Genomic DNA, 14,959 nt, shown 5'->3' with positions numbered 1-14,959 from the left:
GAACTGGCAGGGAGTGTTATGAGTGGGTTTATGTGCAATATAGCCAAAGATAGATGGATAACCCAGACCTTTTCACGCAGATAATGATGGCCGAGGTTCTTTGTGATATTGGCTTTCCTCGAAAATTGTGTTCCTCAAACCTGCTGCGTCTATAATAAATGATCATTTTTTAAATGACGCTCCCGTCCTATAAATTTGCGCCGGCAGCTGCCCCAAAGCAATAGACTCCTTTCTCTCCCCGTGTATCACAAACACACACCCGCCCCAATGCAGAGCCAGTTCATCACCCGCACTGACACAGCGAATTTAAAATGCTGACCTTGACGTGTCTTGGCGCCTGGATCCACCTTCACTCATCATGAGGCATCTTAGTTTGGCAGGTGAGGCCCCGCTCAGGCTCACATTTTTTATCTGGACATAAAAAGTCATAAAAGACAAAAATGATTGATGATGGGGTTTTTTTTTCAAATTTTACTGCTAATCATATGTCTCCCGGTTCTAATTAGAAACTTGTTTGCATAAACCATTACCACCAGCTTGCCCCCCCCCCTGCTAATTTGATGTGTGTAATTTTTATGCGTCTGTGTGTCAGCAATTTCTCTGCAGTGCGAACCTTGCAAGCGAGGCAAAGTGTTTTACTCCCAATGCCAAAGTGTAACCAGTCAATGATTTTGTACAACTTTTTAGGTGTATTCTTCCCAAACAATGTGTTGATGGTCTTCAACAGCCGACAATCTGGTCATTTTGTTTTCAGTACAAGATGACTATTTTAAATTACCGCATTTTCCGCACTTTAAGGCGCACCTAAAAGCTTTTTTTAATTTTCTCAGAAGCTGATGGTGCGCCTTATAATCCAGTGCGCCTTATATACGGATCAATATTGAGCCTTTAGTGCAACTCCATCTAACGGATGCAAAACGTAACCCCAGCCTCTACTGTAGCCTCTATTCTATGCGCCTTATAATGTGGTGCGTTTTATAATCCGGTATGCCTTATATATGAAAAAAGTCTTAAAATAGAAAGTGCGCCTTATAGTGCGGAAAATACGGTATTCTTGTCTACTGCACGTGGTCACTGTATTAGTTTACTAACACGGGTTCATGTCTATCACGTTTTATTGGTAATATTTATTCCTCTTAACAAAACCGTGATATTTAACCAAACTAAAATGGGAGGGACGGGACTAAAACATAAACTGCTTTGTTTAATGGACTAAATTGAATGTTTTTTTAAAACATATTTGCTCATTTTGCTGCATAATCCAGCATTCGCCTAGTTAAATTCTGTTTTTGTTTTTTTTAGTTGTAGTTACATAAAGAACTAGTGGGTTGGACGTGGGGTTGAATCATACTTGCCCTCGCTCCTTTTGTTTAATGTTTAAGTTATACTTTTCACACACGCACGTCGAATTCTCCCGCGAGCAATTAAGATAATAGAAGACAAAATTGACATTGTGTCGGTAACAATGCCCACGGCTGTGTTCTAGCACAGACTATTAAGCAACAGCTGCAATTACCTGTCTTGCAGACGTCAGGACACTGGGGTGTCACTCTGAAGACGCTTGTCTCTCATTATTCATTTACATGCAAGTCCGTCGGTATTTTATTATGTATTTAATTTCCGAGGCCAGCCTGTCCCAGTTTCCAGTTGAATGTGTTGTACGTTTCATCATATATATCGACTGTTTTGTCACTGATGGTGCAATAGTTCACTGTTCATGCACCCCAGGAGACCTTTTTGCATGGTTTCTGGGGTTGCTATGACCAAGCAGTGTATCTCTCAATGCAGTTTGACAGAGCGCTCTTGCCCTGGTGTATCGTTACCTAAAGATACTTGACCTGCAGCCCGTCATCTTTCTGTTTTGTCATCTTCAAGTCATAAGGAATGGCTGCATTCTGGTTATGGTTGCATGCATTCCCTTTGTGTTGAGAATTTTTGCGATTCATATTCACCTAGTAATCCAGGCCACATGTCCCCTTTTTATCCCCCTTCTTGAACTTTGAAATGTTATATTGATGCGTGCTATTGAAGTGAATATGAAGCTCTTGAATTTAAATGACTTGTATTGCCTTGAATGGGACATGTCTTTATAAGAGAAATTTAGAATTGACATTCCTGTAAAGCTAGCCCCGTTAATCGCAGACTGGCCTACCACAGTGTAGCCCAGGACAGAGGTCGGGGATTGTCCTGGCAACACTTCACTGGGTTCTGGAATATGTTTATATGTTATATATTTGCTTCTGAAGGGATCCGTGGTGAACTCGTGGTTAGGAGTTCTGATTTTTATGGTTTTATTCTTATTGTCTGTGTGGAGTTAGCGTGTTCTTCCTGTGAATGCACATTTTTGGTTCTGTGTATTGAGAAAAACATGCATATTCATTTAATATTGTAAATAGTCCGCAAGTGTGAATAATGGCTTGTTTGTGTGAGTGTTTGTGTTACTATGGTGCTTCAGCGAATCATTATCCAGTAAACGTTCAAGTCCTTCCTTGGTACTTGTCAGTAGCCAATCAGAAGCAGAGGAGGGTGGGTTATCGGTCTGTAAATATAACAGAGACTTTTTTTTTTGTTGTTGTTTTTTTTCTGGACTCAATAAACTGTCATTGTTGTGATAACGCCAAAGTGCTGCTCATGAAAGCAGCAAAAGCCGCAGGGCGGAATGGCATCGGCTCCGTAGATGCACACGAGTGGGGCACTTTAGGTAAAGGCAGCTTTTTATTCATGGCTTAAAGTACTGTGGTGGAGTGGAGGAAATCTGGCGTAGGATTTTATGTATTATATTTTTTTACAAGCTCGCCCTTTGTGTGTGGAGGGTTTTGGGGGAGCTTACATAGCATGCAAACGAGCAGAATACTGTAAAAACGCCAATTCATTTTCTAATTATATAATTATCTTATATTTCCCTTCCACATCTACTGAGGCGGTGCCGCTCGCTGCGGGCCAGGCGGACGGGCTCAAAGGCTTTCACATGCAAGGAGCGGAGCGGCCACAATCCTCGCAATCGATCAGTAAATAGAAGCCTACGGGGGCTGGGCAGCCCGCAGAGGCCGGCCAGGTAGCCACTCGCCGTCAAAATGAACCATATAACCGCCCGTGAGGAACATTTGAAGTGTCGTGCAGCGAGCGCGCTCGCTGGCTGCCTTCGTAATCAAGCGCACAAGCGAGCGACCCAACTTGCTGTCGCACGCTCGCATCCACATGAACTCAAGTGTTGTACACAATTTCAGTTTGGACAGACAATGGCTGAGTGTTGTTAGATGTCATTTAGGTCAAATTGTTCCTGCTGTTACAATTACCTGACAACTTCAGCCACCATCTGTCGCTGTCCTGTAAATATTTACACTTAAACACAATATATTGAGAGAGGGTCACACTTCTCAGGTCCCGGGTTCAATCCCAGACCCACCTGTGTGGAGTTAGCACGTGTTCTCCCCGTGTCTGCGTGGGTTTTCTCCGGGCACTCCAAATTCCTCCCACATCCCAAAAAACATGCAACATTAACTGGACACTCTAAATTGCTCCTAGGTGTGATTGTAAGTGCGGCTGTTTGTCTCAATGTGCCCTGCGATTGGCTGGCGACCAGTTCAGGGTATATCCCGCCTCCTGCCCATTTGACAGCTAGGCTCCAGCACTCCCCGCTTTCCTTGCGAGGATAAGCGGCTAAGAAAATGGATGGATGGAGATTGAGAGGGAGAGAGAGAGAGAGAGAGAGAGAGAGAGAGAGAGAGAGCTAGAAAAACGTATCACAAAAATATTGTATAAACAGTATAAAAAACAGAACTGTAATCAAAATCCGCAATATATATTTTGTACTCAATGGGAAGTTCCCACTGGGAGTGCTTATTAAAAGTGTCCTCGTGAAACGCCATTATGAAACAAATCAAAGGTTTTTAACAAACATAACCTCTAAAACGTTCCAGTTGTTAAACTGAAACGTGTAAAATTGTTTTGAGACTTCATCTTCGAGAGTGTTTGATTTGATAGGCTAAAGCCCAGACAAAATGTCGGGATGCGGATGTTATCCGAATACATTTTGTTAGTGTTGCCACTGTCTGCCTGAAATATGACAGAATCAAATCTTGTACTCTGATATGGTGCATTTGTGAAAAAACAAATTTTTCTTATAAACAATATTTTACAAACAGTATAAAGTATCAAGTAAAAACTGCAATAAGAAGCTGCAATATACCAGGATCGTGAAGCAAGGACCATGATGTAGTGGGGGATTACCGTAACTGGAATCTGTGGTGATATGTAGCAGGGACTCATTGCTATCTATGTACAGTATACATTTTTTCTTTCCCAAAAGATAAACCATCTCACATTGACCCAGTCCTGTAATTCTGTAATCGACCACATGTCTTGGTAGCATTTGAAAAGTATTTTTCATTTCGCTGAGAAGTCAACATTGTAGACCACTTTATATAAAGAGCTATATTATATTTAGGGAACGATGAATGAGTAAATGATTCCATAGAAAGTCTGATTGTGATATTTTCTGGTAAATGCAATGATGTTGCATTTACTGAATTACTCAGGAGACACATTATAAACATTTCAACACAAGCAGTTGCGTGCTTGTTTGTGTGCGGCAATGGCACAAACTTAAGGCTGCTTTCTAATTGGCTAATATTACATTTCACGTCACAATCATTGAGTTCCTAGCTCTGCTAGTTATGACTGTCGTCCCCGACCACTGAGCCTGAGCCGAGTTTGTTCGCGAGAGGCTGGAAATGCTCAAATTCGAGGTGATTGTTGGAATGTTTATACACCCTGCTTTAAGATTCCAGGAGGCAGCTCACAGTGATAAAGCTTTTAGACTTAATGGAGTTCTACACTCTCTAAGTGTTTTTATATTTTTTCTTTTTTCACAAGTAATGGAAAAGTAGATTCAATGTTAGTCGGAAAATAAAATGTGCCCTTTCTGCCGAGGACGGGACCGAATGCGCAGCATCTGGGTGATGATTTGCAGGCAGCGAGGAATTTGTGGTGCCCCGGCATTTTATTTATGTTTTAATCTGACACGTTTGACCTTAATCATAAAACTGCAGTTCCAGCGATTTGGATATTGCACTTTGTCACATTTCAATCATATTTTGATTAATCCTTTAGTGTCAGACACCGATTTATACTTTTTTTTTTTCTTAAACAATTTTAGGAGTTACAGTAAATCGTATACTTTCACATCCGTCCCCGAGGAAAAGACTTGAAAATATGTTGTTTTTAATCTCTAGCCAGCCCAAGAAAATAGACAGTAAAGCTGCTTGGAGTTTATTTGCGGGCAAAGTGTTGGGGGCTAAATTGGAACGCTTTTCGACACCATATTGTTGCTCAGGAATCTATTTGAGGTTGTACAATGGCTCATCTGATAGCTGCCACCTTCGCTGTCATTGTTGGTTAATGTGGAGAATCGCACATTGCTGACACTGTCGCTTGACAGCCAGCATTTTATTGAGATGAGATTTAATTAGGTTTCAGCCCAATCATTAACATTTTGGCTATTTTGGTATTACTGCTATAAAATACTGACTCTAATATGAGGCACACATTGTTTCCGTAATTTGCTATTACAGTTAAGCCTCTGAGACCTGGAATCACGGTCCGTTCGTTAATACTGGTCGTTAATCACTTTCCACGGTCACCGTCGTAAAATTGTTTGATCATAATACGGGCAGTATATTCAGCAAAAATGTTCATACAATAGTTCAAAGGCGTTATCAGTTAATAATATTATCAGCCTTTACTGTCACTATTAACCTTGTGTGATGGCAGTGCAAATATACAGTGTATATATATATATATATATATATATATATAATATATATATATATATGACGGTACTTGGTATTGGAGAGTAGTCAGCTGTACAGGTACGCTGCCTGGAACACAACAGGTATGGGTGCATCCCTAGATACATTGATATACATATAATCCACCTGGCAACACGTCTCAATACATTACATCGCATTGACATACATGAGAAGTAAAACATACATTCGTGCTGGAGAGAAATCTCCCGCGGCTGAGCCAGAGCGGTCATGCTAGTGTAATGGAAGCCGTCCTCAGCTGAGTTGCATGCATAATTCAGTGGTGGACCTCATCTCGTCGCGTATTGCCCACAGAGCCAAGCCTTGGTGATTGATGACCTCTGTTGCAAGCTGACTCACATCGAAGATTCACTTGCAGGACTGAATACAGGTCAACTTTGATGACCTGTCCCCCCACCCCATTCCCCTCGCATATTGCTATCCCCCCAAGGCCCTTGGGTGTTGGTTTGGCACTGAATGGGCGTGGCTAGTGGCACAAGCCATATACCATGGCGACTGACACGGTCCTAACTATGTCCTCAGCAGGGTGAAGGACACTGAGGGGCTCGGTGTTTAAAGTCCAAGGCTAGATTGGGTTGGTTTAATTGAAGAGCAACGCTGAAAATGGAATGTGTGTTATCCTCAGCTAATAAATGATGGTGCAGAACAGAACCATTTCGCTAATGTGCCGCCGAAAAGATTCCACCTAACGGCCTACACAATTATTAGAAGATATGGCTATTGTTAATTCTGTCATCGTGAACACAATAACCTGTCTGGAAGTAAAAAATGAAAAGCCAAGCTATTAAAGGGGATTTTATTTTCATTCTCTTATTCTTGCTGATGGCAAGAACTCGTTCCTGTCCAAGTGCACGTTACTCTGAAATTTTATTCACATAACAGAAACATATCAGGGAGTTAACTTTCAAGTAGCTATAAGTTCTTAATATTCATTCCCTCCTATTCCACTTGGCAGCTGCGGTGTGCCTCATCCAGTGGTTTTATATTTAGCAGTTTCTGAACATAAACCTCATTATGGCTTTCAAACACAGTGAAAAGCCTCCCTTTTTGTTAAGTCCCAGTCAAGTATTAGCTTCTGGAGTGCGGGCCTCTCGCGGCTCTTATTTTCCATAATAAAACACAGCTCAGCACATCGGAGGCCTGCACGCTATAGGAACAGCGGCACTTGTGTCGGCCGAGGTCAGTCGCGGCAGCAGCATCGACAACTGTTTTGATTTTCGTGAACGGAGAAGAATGATATGTTTATGGGACACTTGCAAACTCGCTATAACTTCCTGCTGTCATGACCCGACAGTCTCACGAGGCACAACAGCCCCTTTTTCCAAAGCTGTTTTCAAAAATCTAAACATCTGTTAGATGAGAAGTGTTCCAAAAACCTCAAGACAAACAATTCCTCTTACTCCTGATTCAAGTCTTCCTCAAATGCCACGACCTACATAGCTGAGAAACCTCGCAAAAACAATTTTTCCAGAGAGCGACACATAGAATTGCCGAGGTTCACCGCCAACGGCTAAGAAAAAACAGGCCACACACATTCTGACCCACCATATATGTTCAACGTAGCAATTCTGTTGCTATGGCAAACGAGACAGGCTACTGTCAGCCGGCTTCTCCGCTGCCAGGCAAATCCCGTCAGGAGCACTTTCCTCCCTGTTGAACTCTCGCAGATAGAAACACAAGAGACACTGCGTTGTTGTCAATCAACGCCACCGCCTACCACCGCCTCTCGCAGAAAGTCAAAGATGCTCCGTATTAGGTCCAGATCGGCGTGTTACACGCTGTGGGATGTTAGTACGCGCACTGGGACACTGTGCACACATATCTGCCAGTCTTTATCTCATCACGCGACAGCACCCGGTCGCCCTGGAAAGGCTTTGTCGTAGGAAATGACAGGGAAGGTTTCTACATAAACCCGGCATGCGTCCATCTCTGTCTCCCCCCTGCTGCTCGGGGATGAAAGGAAACGATAATCGAGGGATTTTTCCCTCCAGTCCCTCTGTTCCATTGAGCTCGGCCTATCACCTTGACAGTATTACGTTCTGTTATGGCTGCAAGGATGACGCTGGGTGCCAAACATCAGCAAGGTGTTGGTTGTTGATTTAGCTCGTTCCCCCAAAAATATCCATCATCAACTATGAGTGTGTTAATGTCGGAAGCTGGTTGTGTTTGAAGAGCGGAAGAAGTAAACAACCCGAGAATCCCGTTTTCTTGTGTACAGTACAAACAGGCAAGATCTGAACGTTAAGTCCTGCTGTGACATCAAAGCTGCTCAATTCAAGGACTGCACATTATCGCATAGATGCTTATTTGCAGTGTCAGGTGATGTCTGCAGAGGGTTTTGACCATCCGTGACCGGTCACTGGCCTCTTCTGGGCTTTAAGTGACTATGTTTTTATTTTTCCGTGGCTTTCACAGCATGAATACCTGATATATCTCCGTAGGTCTTCGTTTGACAAAAACGCTCGTAAAGTATTTCGAAAAACTGAACATATTCAACGATACTGATGTAACACTCTTGTCATTGTGTGTTTCTGCAGGGCACAACTTCAATAAAAGACCCCAAAGGGGCTCGAAGAAGTCTGTGAGACAGTTGGGGAAAGGTTGGCCACCACTGAGCCGGGCGGCGAGGGCGCCGGTCAGGCCGCCATCGGGGAGACGACTGCTCATGCTCACCATGCTGTAGCTAAAAGAGTGAAAGCTGGCTAACAGCTGCAGAACACCCCAAAACTTTTCATAGGCACTACGATCCCAGAAATATTTCTCATATACCAACAATGCATCGATGCCAGTGCTAATGTTGGCACTGCATTACATGTGGTGACAGGACACGAGTTGGACCATCAGGCAGCCCGGTGGGTCGTTCGGGTTACGAGCACATCACGAGGCAATTTCAGGCGGGCGTGGTCACACCATGCGGCCCTGGGCAGGTTCATGGCGGTGGATCACCCTGGTGCTATTAGCCTGGGGCACGCTACTCTTCTACATCGGCGGCCATTTGGTGAGGGACAGCGAACACCCGGAACGTTCCAGCCGAGAGCTCTCGAAGATCCTGGCCAAGTTGGAGCGGCTCAAGCAGCAGAATGAAGACCTGCGGCGTATGGCTGAATCGCTCAGGTAAAGGAACGTGAAATGGATTTGCCGAGTGAATGAGTTTACCGGCGCTTTCTGATCACGCGCTAGTTTTTGTAAAATGATATGCAAGTAAGGCGGTGCAGTATTCACATCACATGAGAGGGAGAAATTTGTGAGTACAACCTCGGGCTGTGGACGTTCTCAATGCGCTTCTGCAGGTTGCCGCTTGGTCTTCCAGTTTGCTACATTCAAAAATACGTATGTCACGATGTCTCATCTGATTGACTGATGAGGAATCTAGAGCGTATGATTCACAACAGGTCCAAATACTGCACTCTGAAAGTCTTTAGTATTAGACCCCCCCCCCACCCCCTCTCCAATTGACCCTAGTTAGGTTAAGTACTGTAATAATGCAAATGAAAAGATCAACCCCAGTTTTAGATTAACAAGGGAAAGTGTTGCTTTTCAGAAGTTAAACTCAGTGAGGCGATATTATTGGGTTGGTAATTATGACTGGACAGAAACGACAAGCTAATGAACGTTTAGTCAATGACCAACCACAGATTGCGGGAAAAAGTCACAGCTGTGCTGTGGGATTTTGCGGTCCATCATTTTCAGTTAAGCTGATGAGCATTGTACGCACAAAACACTGCAATTTCATAAATATTTCCTTACTTACCAACATTTTGTTTGTGAAAATATATATATTTTTTAATTTCCCCAAGTCCAGCAATTCAATTATAAAAGACGCTCTAGTCCCCTGGTGGTCTAATTAGTCATTTTACCCATATGCAATGATTTGATGGTCATTTTTGCTTTTTATTCACCCCCAAATTTGATCCACCTCTGATTGCATCAGTTTATTTTGCGAGGCAAGCAGTGTGCCTAACAAATGTTGCAGCAAAGTTTCACCAAACGCCAATCAGTGGTGGCGCAAACAGAGATGGATGGTCACACTCCTCAGCAGATTTTATTGTAGCTTTATTACATTTTTGGCAGACAGCAGCATTGTTGTTTAAGCCCATTAACCACGCAGCATCTTTCTCACATTCCGGATCTTCGTAATGGAGAGACAGATGGTTCTCCTCCCACTCCTCCGTGCTGACACTGTTTCTTTTTCCTCACATTAACAATGGGTCCGTGTCGGAGGGGGGCTGATGCTTCTATAAGTGTGCACGCATGGCTAGGGGAGCGCATTGGTGTATCCTGATGTGTGCCGCGTTCACAGGGAGCTCGAGCGTCAGATGTTGCCATCGCTGCTTCTCTGTGATATTCAGATTTACTTTGATGTGAGGACCTCATCCCCGCACGTGCATTGCCGCGGACAGCTGGTTCGCGATTGAATCTATTGCTTTTTTTTTTTTTTTTTTTTTTTGGATTATTCAAAATTGGCCTCAACAACAAAGGATGAATACATGGCATTAAAAAAAAAAAAAAACAAGTAAAAACAAGAGCGGATTTGAAGCAGCCAGGTTCCAGATGGGCCTCTGCCACGTTGTATGATTGTTGCTTATTATTGAGTTTTAGTTGTCTGTCTCCAACTAAAACGCAATGTTTAACTGGGGCTCCACAGTCCCTTGAAAGGTTGTATAGGAGTATAAAAAAAAATAAAAAAATCCAAAATCACAGCCAGCCACCTTAAGCCTGTTGAGCCAGTTTGTCTTGTATTCTTAGCCGCAAATTCTGTATTTCCTCAGCACAGTTTCCGCTCATCCTTGCTCAGCTCCCCTCTACTTGGCTTCAAGTTGGAGCAGTCAGTTTTTCTCTTCAAAATTGTACCACACCACATCGGATGTACCAGGAGAAAGAGGTTCTCCTCTATTTCCCTCCCGACATGTGGAGAGAGACCTTTTATTCTAGGGAAGACTGCGGACTATAATATTGCAACGTCCATACTTTTGTTATCTCCAAAAGAAGTGTGTGGCGGTCCGATGAAATGGTAAATGGGCTTTTTTTATACTTTTCCACCTTCAAAGCACTGAGAGCTCTGAAACTTTCTCCTCAGTCACATTCTGATAACGCAGCATCGGGGGTGGGGGGGGGGGCTGTCAATCCCGTATCAAGCTCAAACTTAGGTATGGTCATAAAGGTTAAGAAATTTCAGAGACAACCACTTGAAACCGAGGCTTATCATATTGACCATGACTTCAAAATTCAACACCACTTATCATCAAGAGAACAATTTATGTACAGGGAAGCATTTTTGCTGCGAGCATCATACAGTGGGGCTTTTTTTTTTTTTCACCTGGACCTTGATATTGCAGTCAGTGATAGCCTAAAGGTTTTTCTTGCAAAACAAAAATAACAAATGACGGGAAAAGCCTACTTCAAATATCATATCTGACGTTTATTTTACGTTGATAAAAGTCACTAGTGTTGGGGCAGCTGTGTGCTGAATTCGAATGGTTAATTCTGAACACTCGCACCTCCCGAGAAAAGGTTTCAGTTTGTGTGTGTGTGGGCAACAAATAATGGGAAGTCTGTCCGGGACTCCTCCAGTACCCCATCCAGGAACGCCTATTATCCTTAAATTACTGTCCTAATGGACGTGGGGCGAGCTTTATTGCGCTGCCCATCATCCCTGCCCGGTGGCTCCCCCCCCCCCCCCCCCCACCACCCTTCTCCGTTCACTGCCTCACACCACCCATCCCTCCTCATCAGCGTCGCTTCGGCACCAAACCGCAGATCGAGGCACGGCGCCCAGCCAGGCTGCCTCCCGCAGACCTTTGTCACAGACCCACTGACTTGGTAACAACTCACTAGCTTTCTGATTGACTAGCTCAGCCCACGTCTGACCCAATTCCCCGCCTGGAATGTCCTCCGGGTTTGGACTGGGAACATGAATGTGTCTGTGTCAACAAACTGAGACACACTCTTGAAAAGCATCCCACTGACTTAAGCTTTTAAAAACCTTTCTGCATGGTTTCATGCCATGCTCAGTTCCCAAATTGAAATTCAAATCCGTAAAACTTACATTAATGGAGTGGGCTTGCGCTTTTGTGTGGAGTTATTGAGATGAGCAACCTGCTGTGTCGAGAATGAGTTACGGTCCAACTTAAGTATGAACTTATTTCATTTCATGGATATTAGAGGAGTATTACGTACAGCTATTACATAAGACACTTGAAGGGGTTGTGTTTACTTCAGCTCTGTCTCCATTGGGCTATTAATTATAGTGCATCCGATGTATGATTTTGTATGATATAAGGCGGGCTTTTACTTAAATAAATTAAGGGACAATTGAATTAATCCTCCAGTGGTTCAAATAAGTATCACCTGGCTGGGCTTTGTTTATTCAGACCATTAATGAGTGCGAGGCACAAGCGCCAACTTCCCAGTGAGCCAGTAGCGTTAATGAGAGGTGAGCGGGGTGTCGAGCCTCTCAATCCATCAGGCTCCGCCCTCTGTGCAGTTGCCTCTCACCTCAGACACTGAGCCATGCCTCAAGTGTATGTAGCGGCACTTGCCGGGGGCCCGGTGGTGAGACATCGGCGAGAGCGAACGGTGACGGTGACAGCTGCGTTGAGCGATGAGCTCCTGATTGATCGCCAAGCGGAGTTGATGCAGAGGGGGCTAACAGATGGACGCGGTGAGGACAAGTGATGGACGATGTGGCCAAAAAAAAAATCAGAACACCTTCAATGTTTTCCTGACTCTTTTTATGTACTACTAGGGTGCGAAAAAGGAGGTTTCGGCTCCTGGGCTCCTCCTGCAGGTTCGTTTTGATTAACACTATATGGTCAAGTTATACAAATAAATCAGTGAATGAATATTGCAGAGTTTGGACATTTTTAACACCAGTTATTGTAAAACATACATTATCGGTTGATTATATGTTATTGAACATTAGGTGTATGTCATGAACATCTAGTGCGGGGCTGCACCCAAATGCAGGACTCCAAGACAGGGACATGATGTTCGGCGTAGTTTTATTTAAAGCTGAGATCATACACAGTGTAAGCAGTCCGAGAAGGCCGAGGCACAAAACGCTAAGCAAAGGCGGGATCCAAAAACGTGAACCGAGGTCTGATGACTAGGAGACAAACAATGAACTAGGACTTGAATATGGAACCTAAACTAAGACGGGACTAAACCGAGTTGGCACACAAACACTGTGACGAGGATAGCTGTGGAGATTCCTACTGTCAGTGAATACAACTCACTAACTCGGGGCACAACAAACTGGCAAATGCCAGTGACAAAAACTCCAATTTAAATACATAGTTTAAATAAAGTCCTAATGTGAGACAGCTGTGAGCGGTGATGGGTGTCACCGCCTAGAGCAGTGGCCACGCCCCTCTTTGCCATGGTCCAGCCTGGCTCATTACAGTGTCTGTGTGCGTCAAACAGGTGCCAACCATCGAGGCACAGGACCGAACAGGCTATTTAATACCGGGCCTCACAGATTTACCAAAAACAAAGTTTTAACAGAGCGTCCCGAGAGTATGCCCGGCAAAAATCATCTTCTGATTGCGGAAACTCTTTCTGCATTAAAACATCACGTGTTGACAAAATTTGAGTGCAAGACTGATAGAACAAGAGTGATACAGTTTTGTCCAGGCAATTTTTTTAACGCTATCCATTCTCATATAAATTCCCTTAAAGTTATGCTTGGCAAAATCAATTCTTTAAATTGCTGGATTAAAACGTCGTTACCGACCAAACAATTAAAATTAGGAGTCTTGATGTTTATTCCCACTGGCATGAAATCAATTTCCCATTCAGTTCCCAATCAGAATCGTCCAGAGACTGACAGATGGCCTGCCCGTGGTGACCTGTGTCATTTGTGAAAACCTTCTTTTCAGTCACCCGGTCGATTTCTTTAGTTCTGCTTGTGAGACTCGAGTAGTCGCCTCTTCTGCAGATTTGCAGATTTTGTTTGGTATGCCATCCAAGTGGTTAAAAAAAAAACAAAAACAAAAAAACAATGCAAACCAAAGTCTTGAGTATCGTCGAGCATGCCATGTACGTTGGGATTTTTTCTTTTATGCTTTATTGGAATTGTCCTTCTTATGTTGCAAATTGTTAACCTATCAATTAAGCTCTCTGTCAATGTGCCCTTGTGGTTTTGTCAATTTGCTTTCCAGCCAAAATGGTCTCACCGCCAGTCAGTTGTAGTATAATGGTGTCTTCTGAGCCTTCACTGCGGGATTTATTTAGTTTAACTCAGCATTGCCGACATAGTGCCGTATTTTTTCTTTTCATTATTTTCCTGACCGTAGTTGTCTTTGAATATCTTTCTTCCACCACATTTCCTGGGACTAAGTAATGATATGTGAACTATATATAGACCTTTGGTTTTCACGATCGATCGATTGTCGACTAGAAGTCCTAGTTTGTAGACTGAACTCCTGTGGTCGAAATGTACTGTCTCACTAATCAATGTTACTAAACCCGGATTTATTTAAACTGCACAGCATACGGTATATCGTTAGTTTAATATACACAGTTTTATAACTCGCCAAATGTTGCGGATTTGTCGATGGAGGAGACATTAAAACAAAGGATGTGCACATTTCTGGCTTTAAAATCGTGTTTTGCGTCTCTGCTAAATGGAAACGATCAGAAGAGGATGTGCAGCGTGACATCTGCTCCGCCGCACGAAAAATTCTGCTGCCGCAAAATCTAAACTTGCCTCAGTGTCGCTCAGCCGTGTTGAACCAAGGTCGGCGCACAGTGGGGTCCATTGTGAGGGCTGCGTGCTCTGTCAAGAAGGCCTCTGATCGGATCTGGCTGTAATAAAGCATTGTTCCGTGCAAACACAAGAATGCAGCATTCAGAATCGGTTTACTTGGGATTACAGCTGTTGAGTTTGTGGTCACATTTTGGATACAGCGAAGAAAGAAGACATGTCGTACCAAGATATCTGATTTGACAAAGTATCCGTTTCCTCGATTGTCGTAAATTATCCGTGTGTTTGCCGGAGGCAATGCCATGTAACAACAGTTTTACTTACCATGGGTTTGAAACCAATTGGATCATTTTTGCTGGTTTATGTAGGAAAGACCGAGCTTTCTGCCCATTTGTAGCGTTTACTTAGCTCACCCTTCCTTCTTGTG

At 43.5% G+C, this 14,959-nt stretch overlaps 1 protein-coding gene across 4 annotated transcripts in view; it reads left to right on the top strand.

Annotated features, from left to right (window-relative positions):
* fut8b (fucosyltransferase 8b (alpha (1,6) fucosyltransferase)) overlaps window positions 1–14,959 on the top strand; it is a 197,926-nt gene that overhangs the window by 135,627 nt on the left and 47,340 nt on the right. For all 4 annotated transcript variants that reach the window (XM_061812713.1, XM_061812710.1, XM_061812712.1 and 1 more), the window contains one exon: window positions 8,366–8,942. In XM_061812713.1, the coding sequence (XP_061668697.1) occupies window positions 8,740–8,942 (203 nt within the window). In that variant the 5' untranslated portion in view covers window positions 8,366–8,739. The remainder of the gene's footprint in view (window positions 1–8,365; window positions 8,943–14,959) is intronic.

The sequence above is a fragment of the Syngnathoides biaculeatus genome, chromosome 23 (assembly GCF_019802595.1).
Source record: "Syngnathoides biaculeatus isolate LvHL_M chromosome 23, ASM1980259v1, whole genome shotgun sequence".
NCBI classification, from domain to species: domain Eukaryota; kingdom Metazoa; phylum Chordata; class Actinopteri; order Syngnathiformes; family Syngnathidae; genus Syngnathoides; species Syngnathoides biaculeatus.
This window is presented reverse-complemented; position numbering and strand designations above follow the sequence as displayed.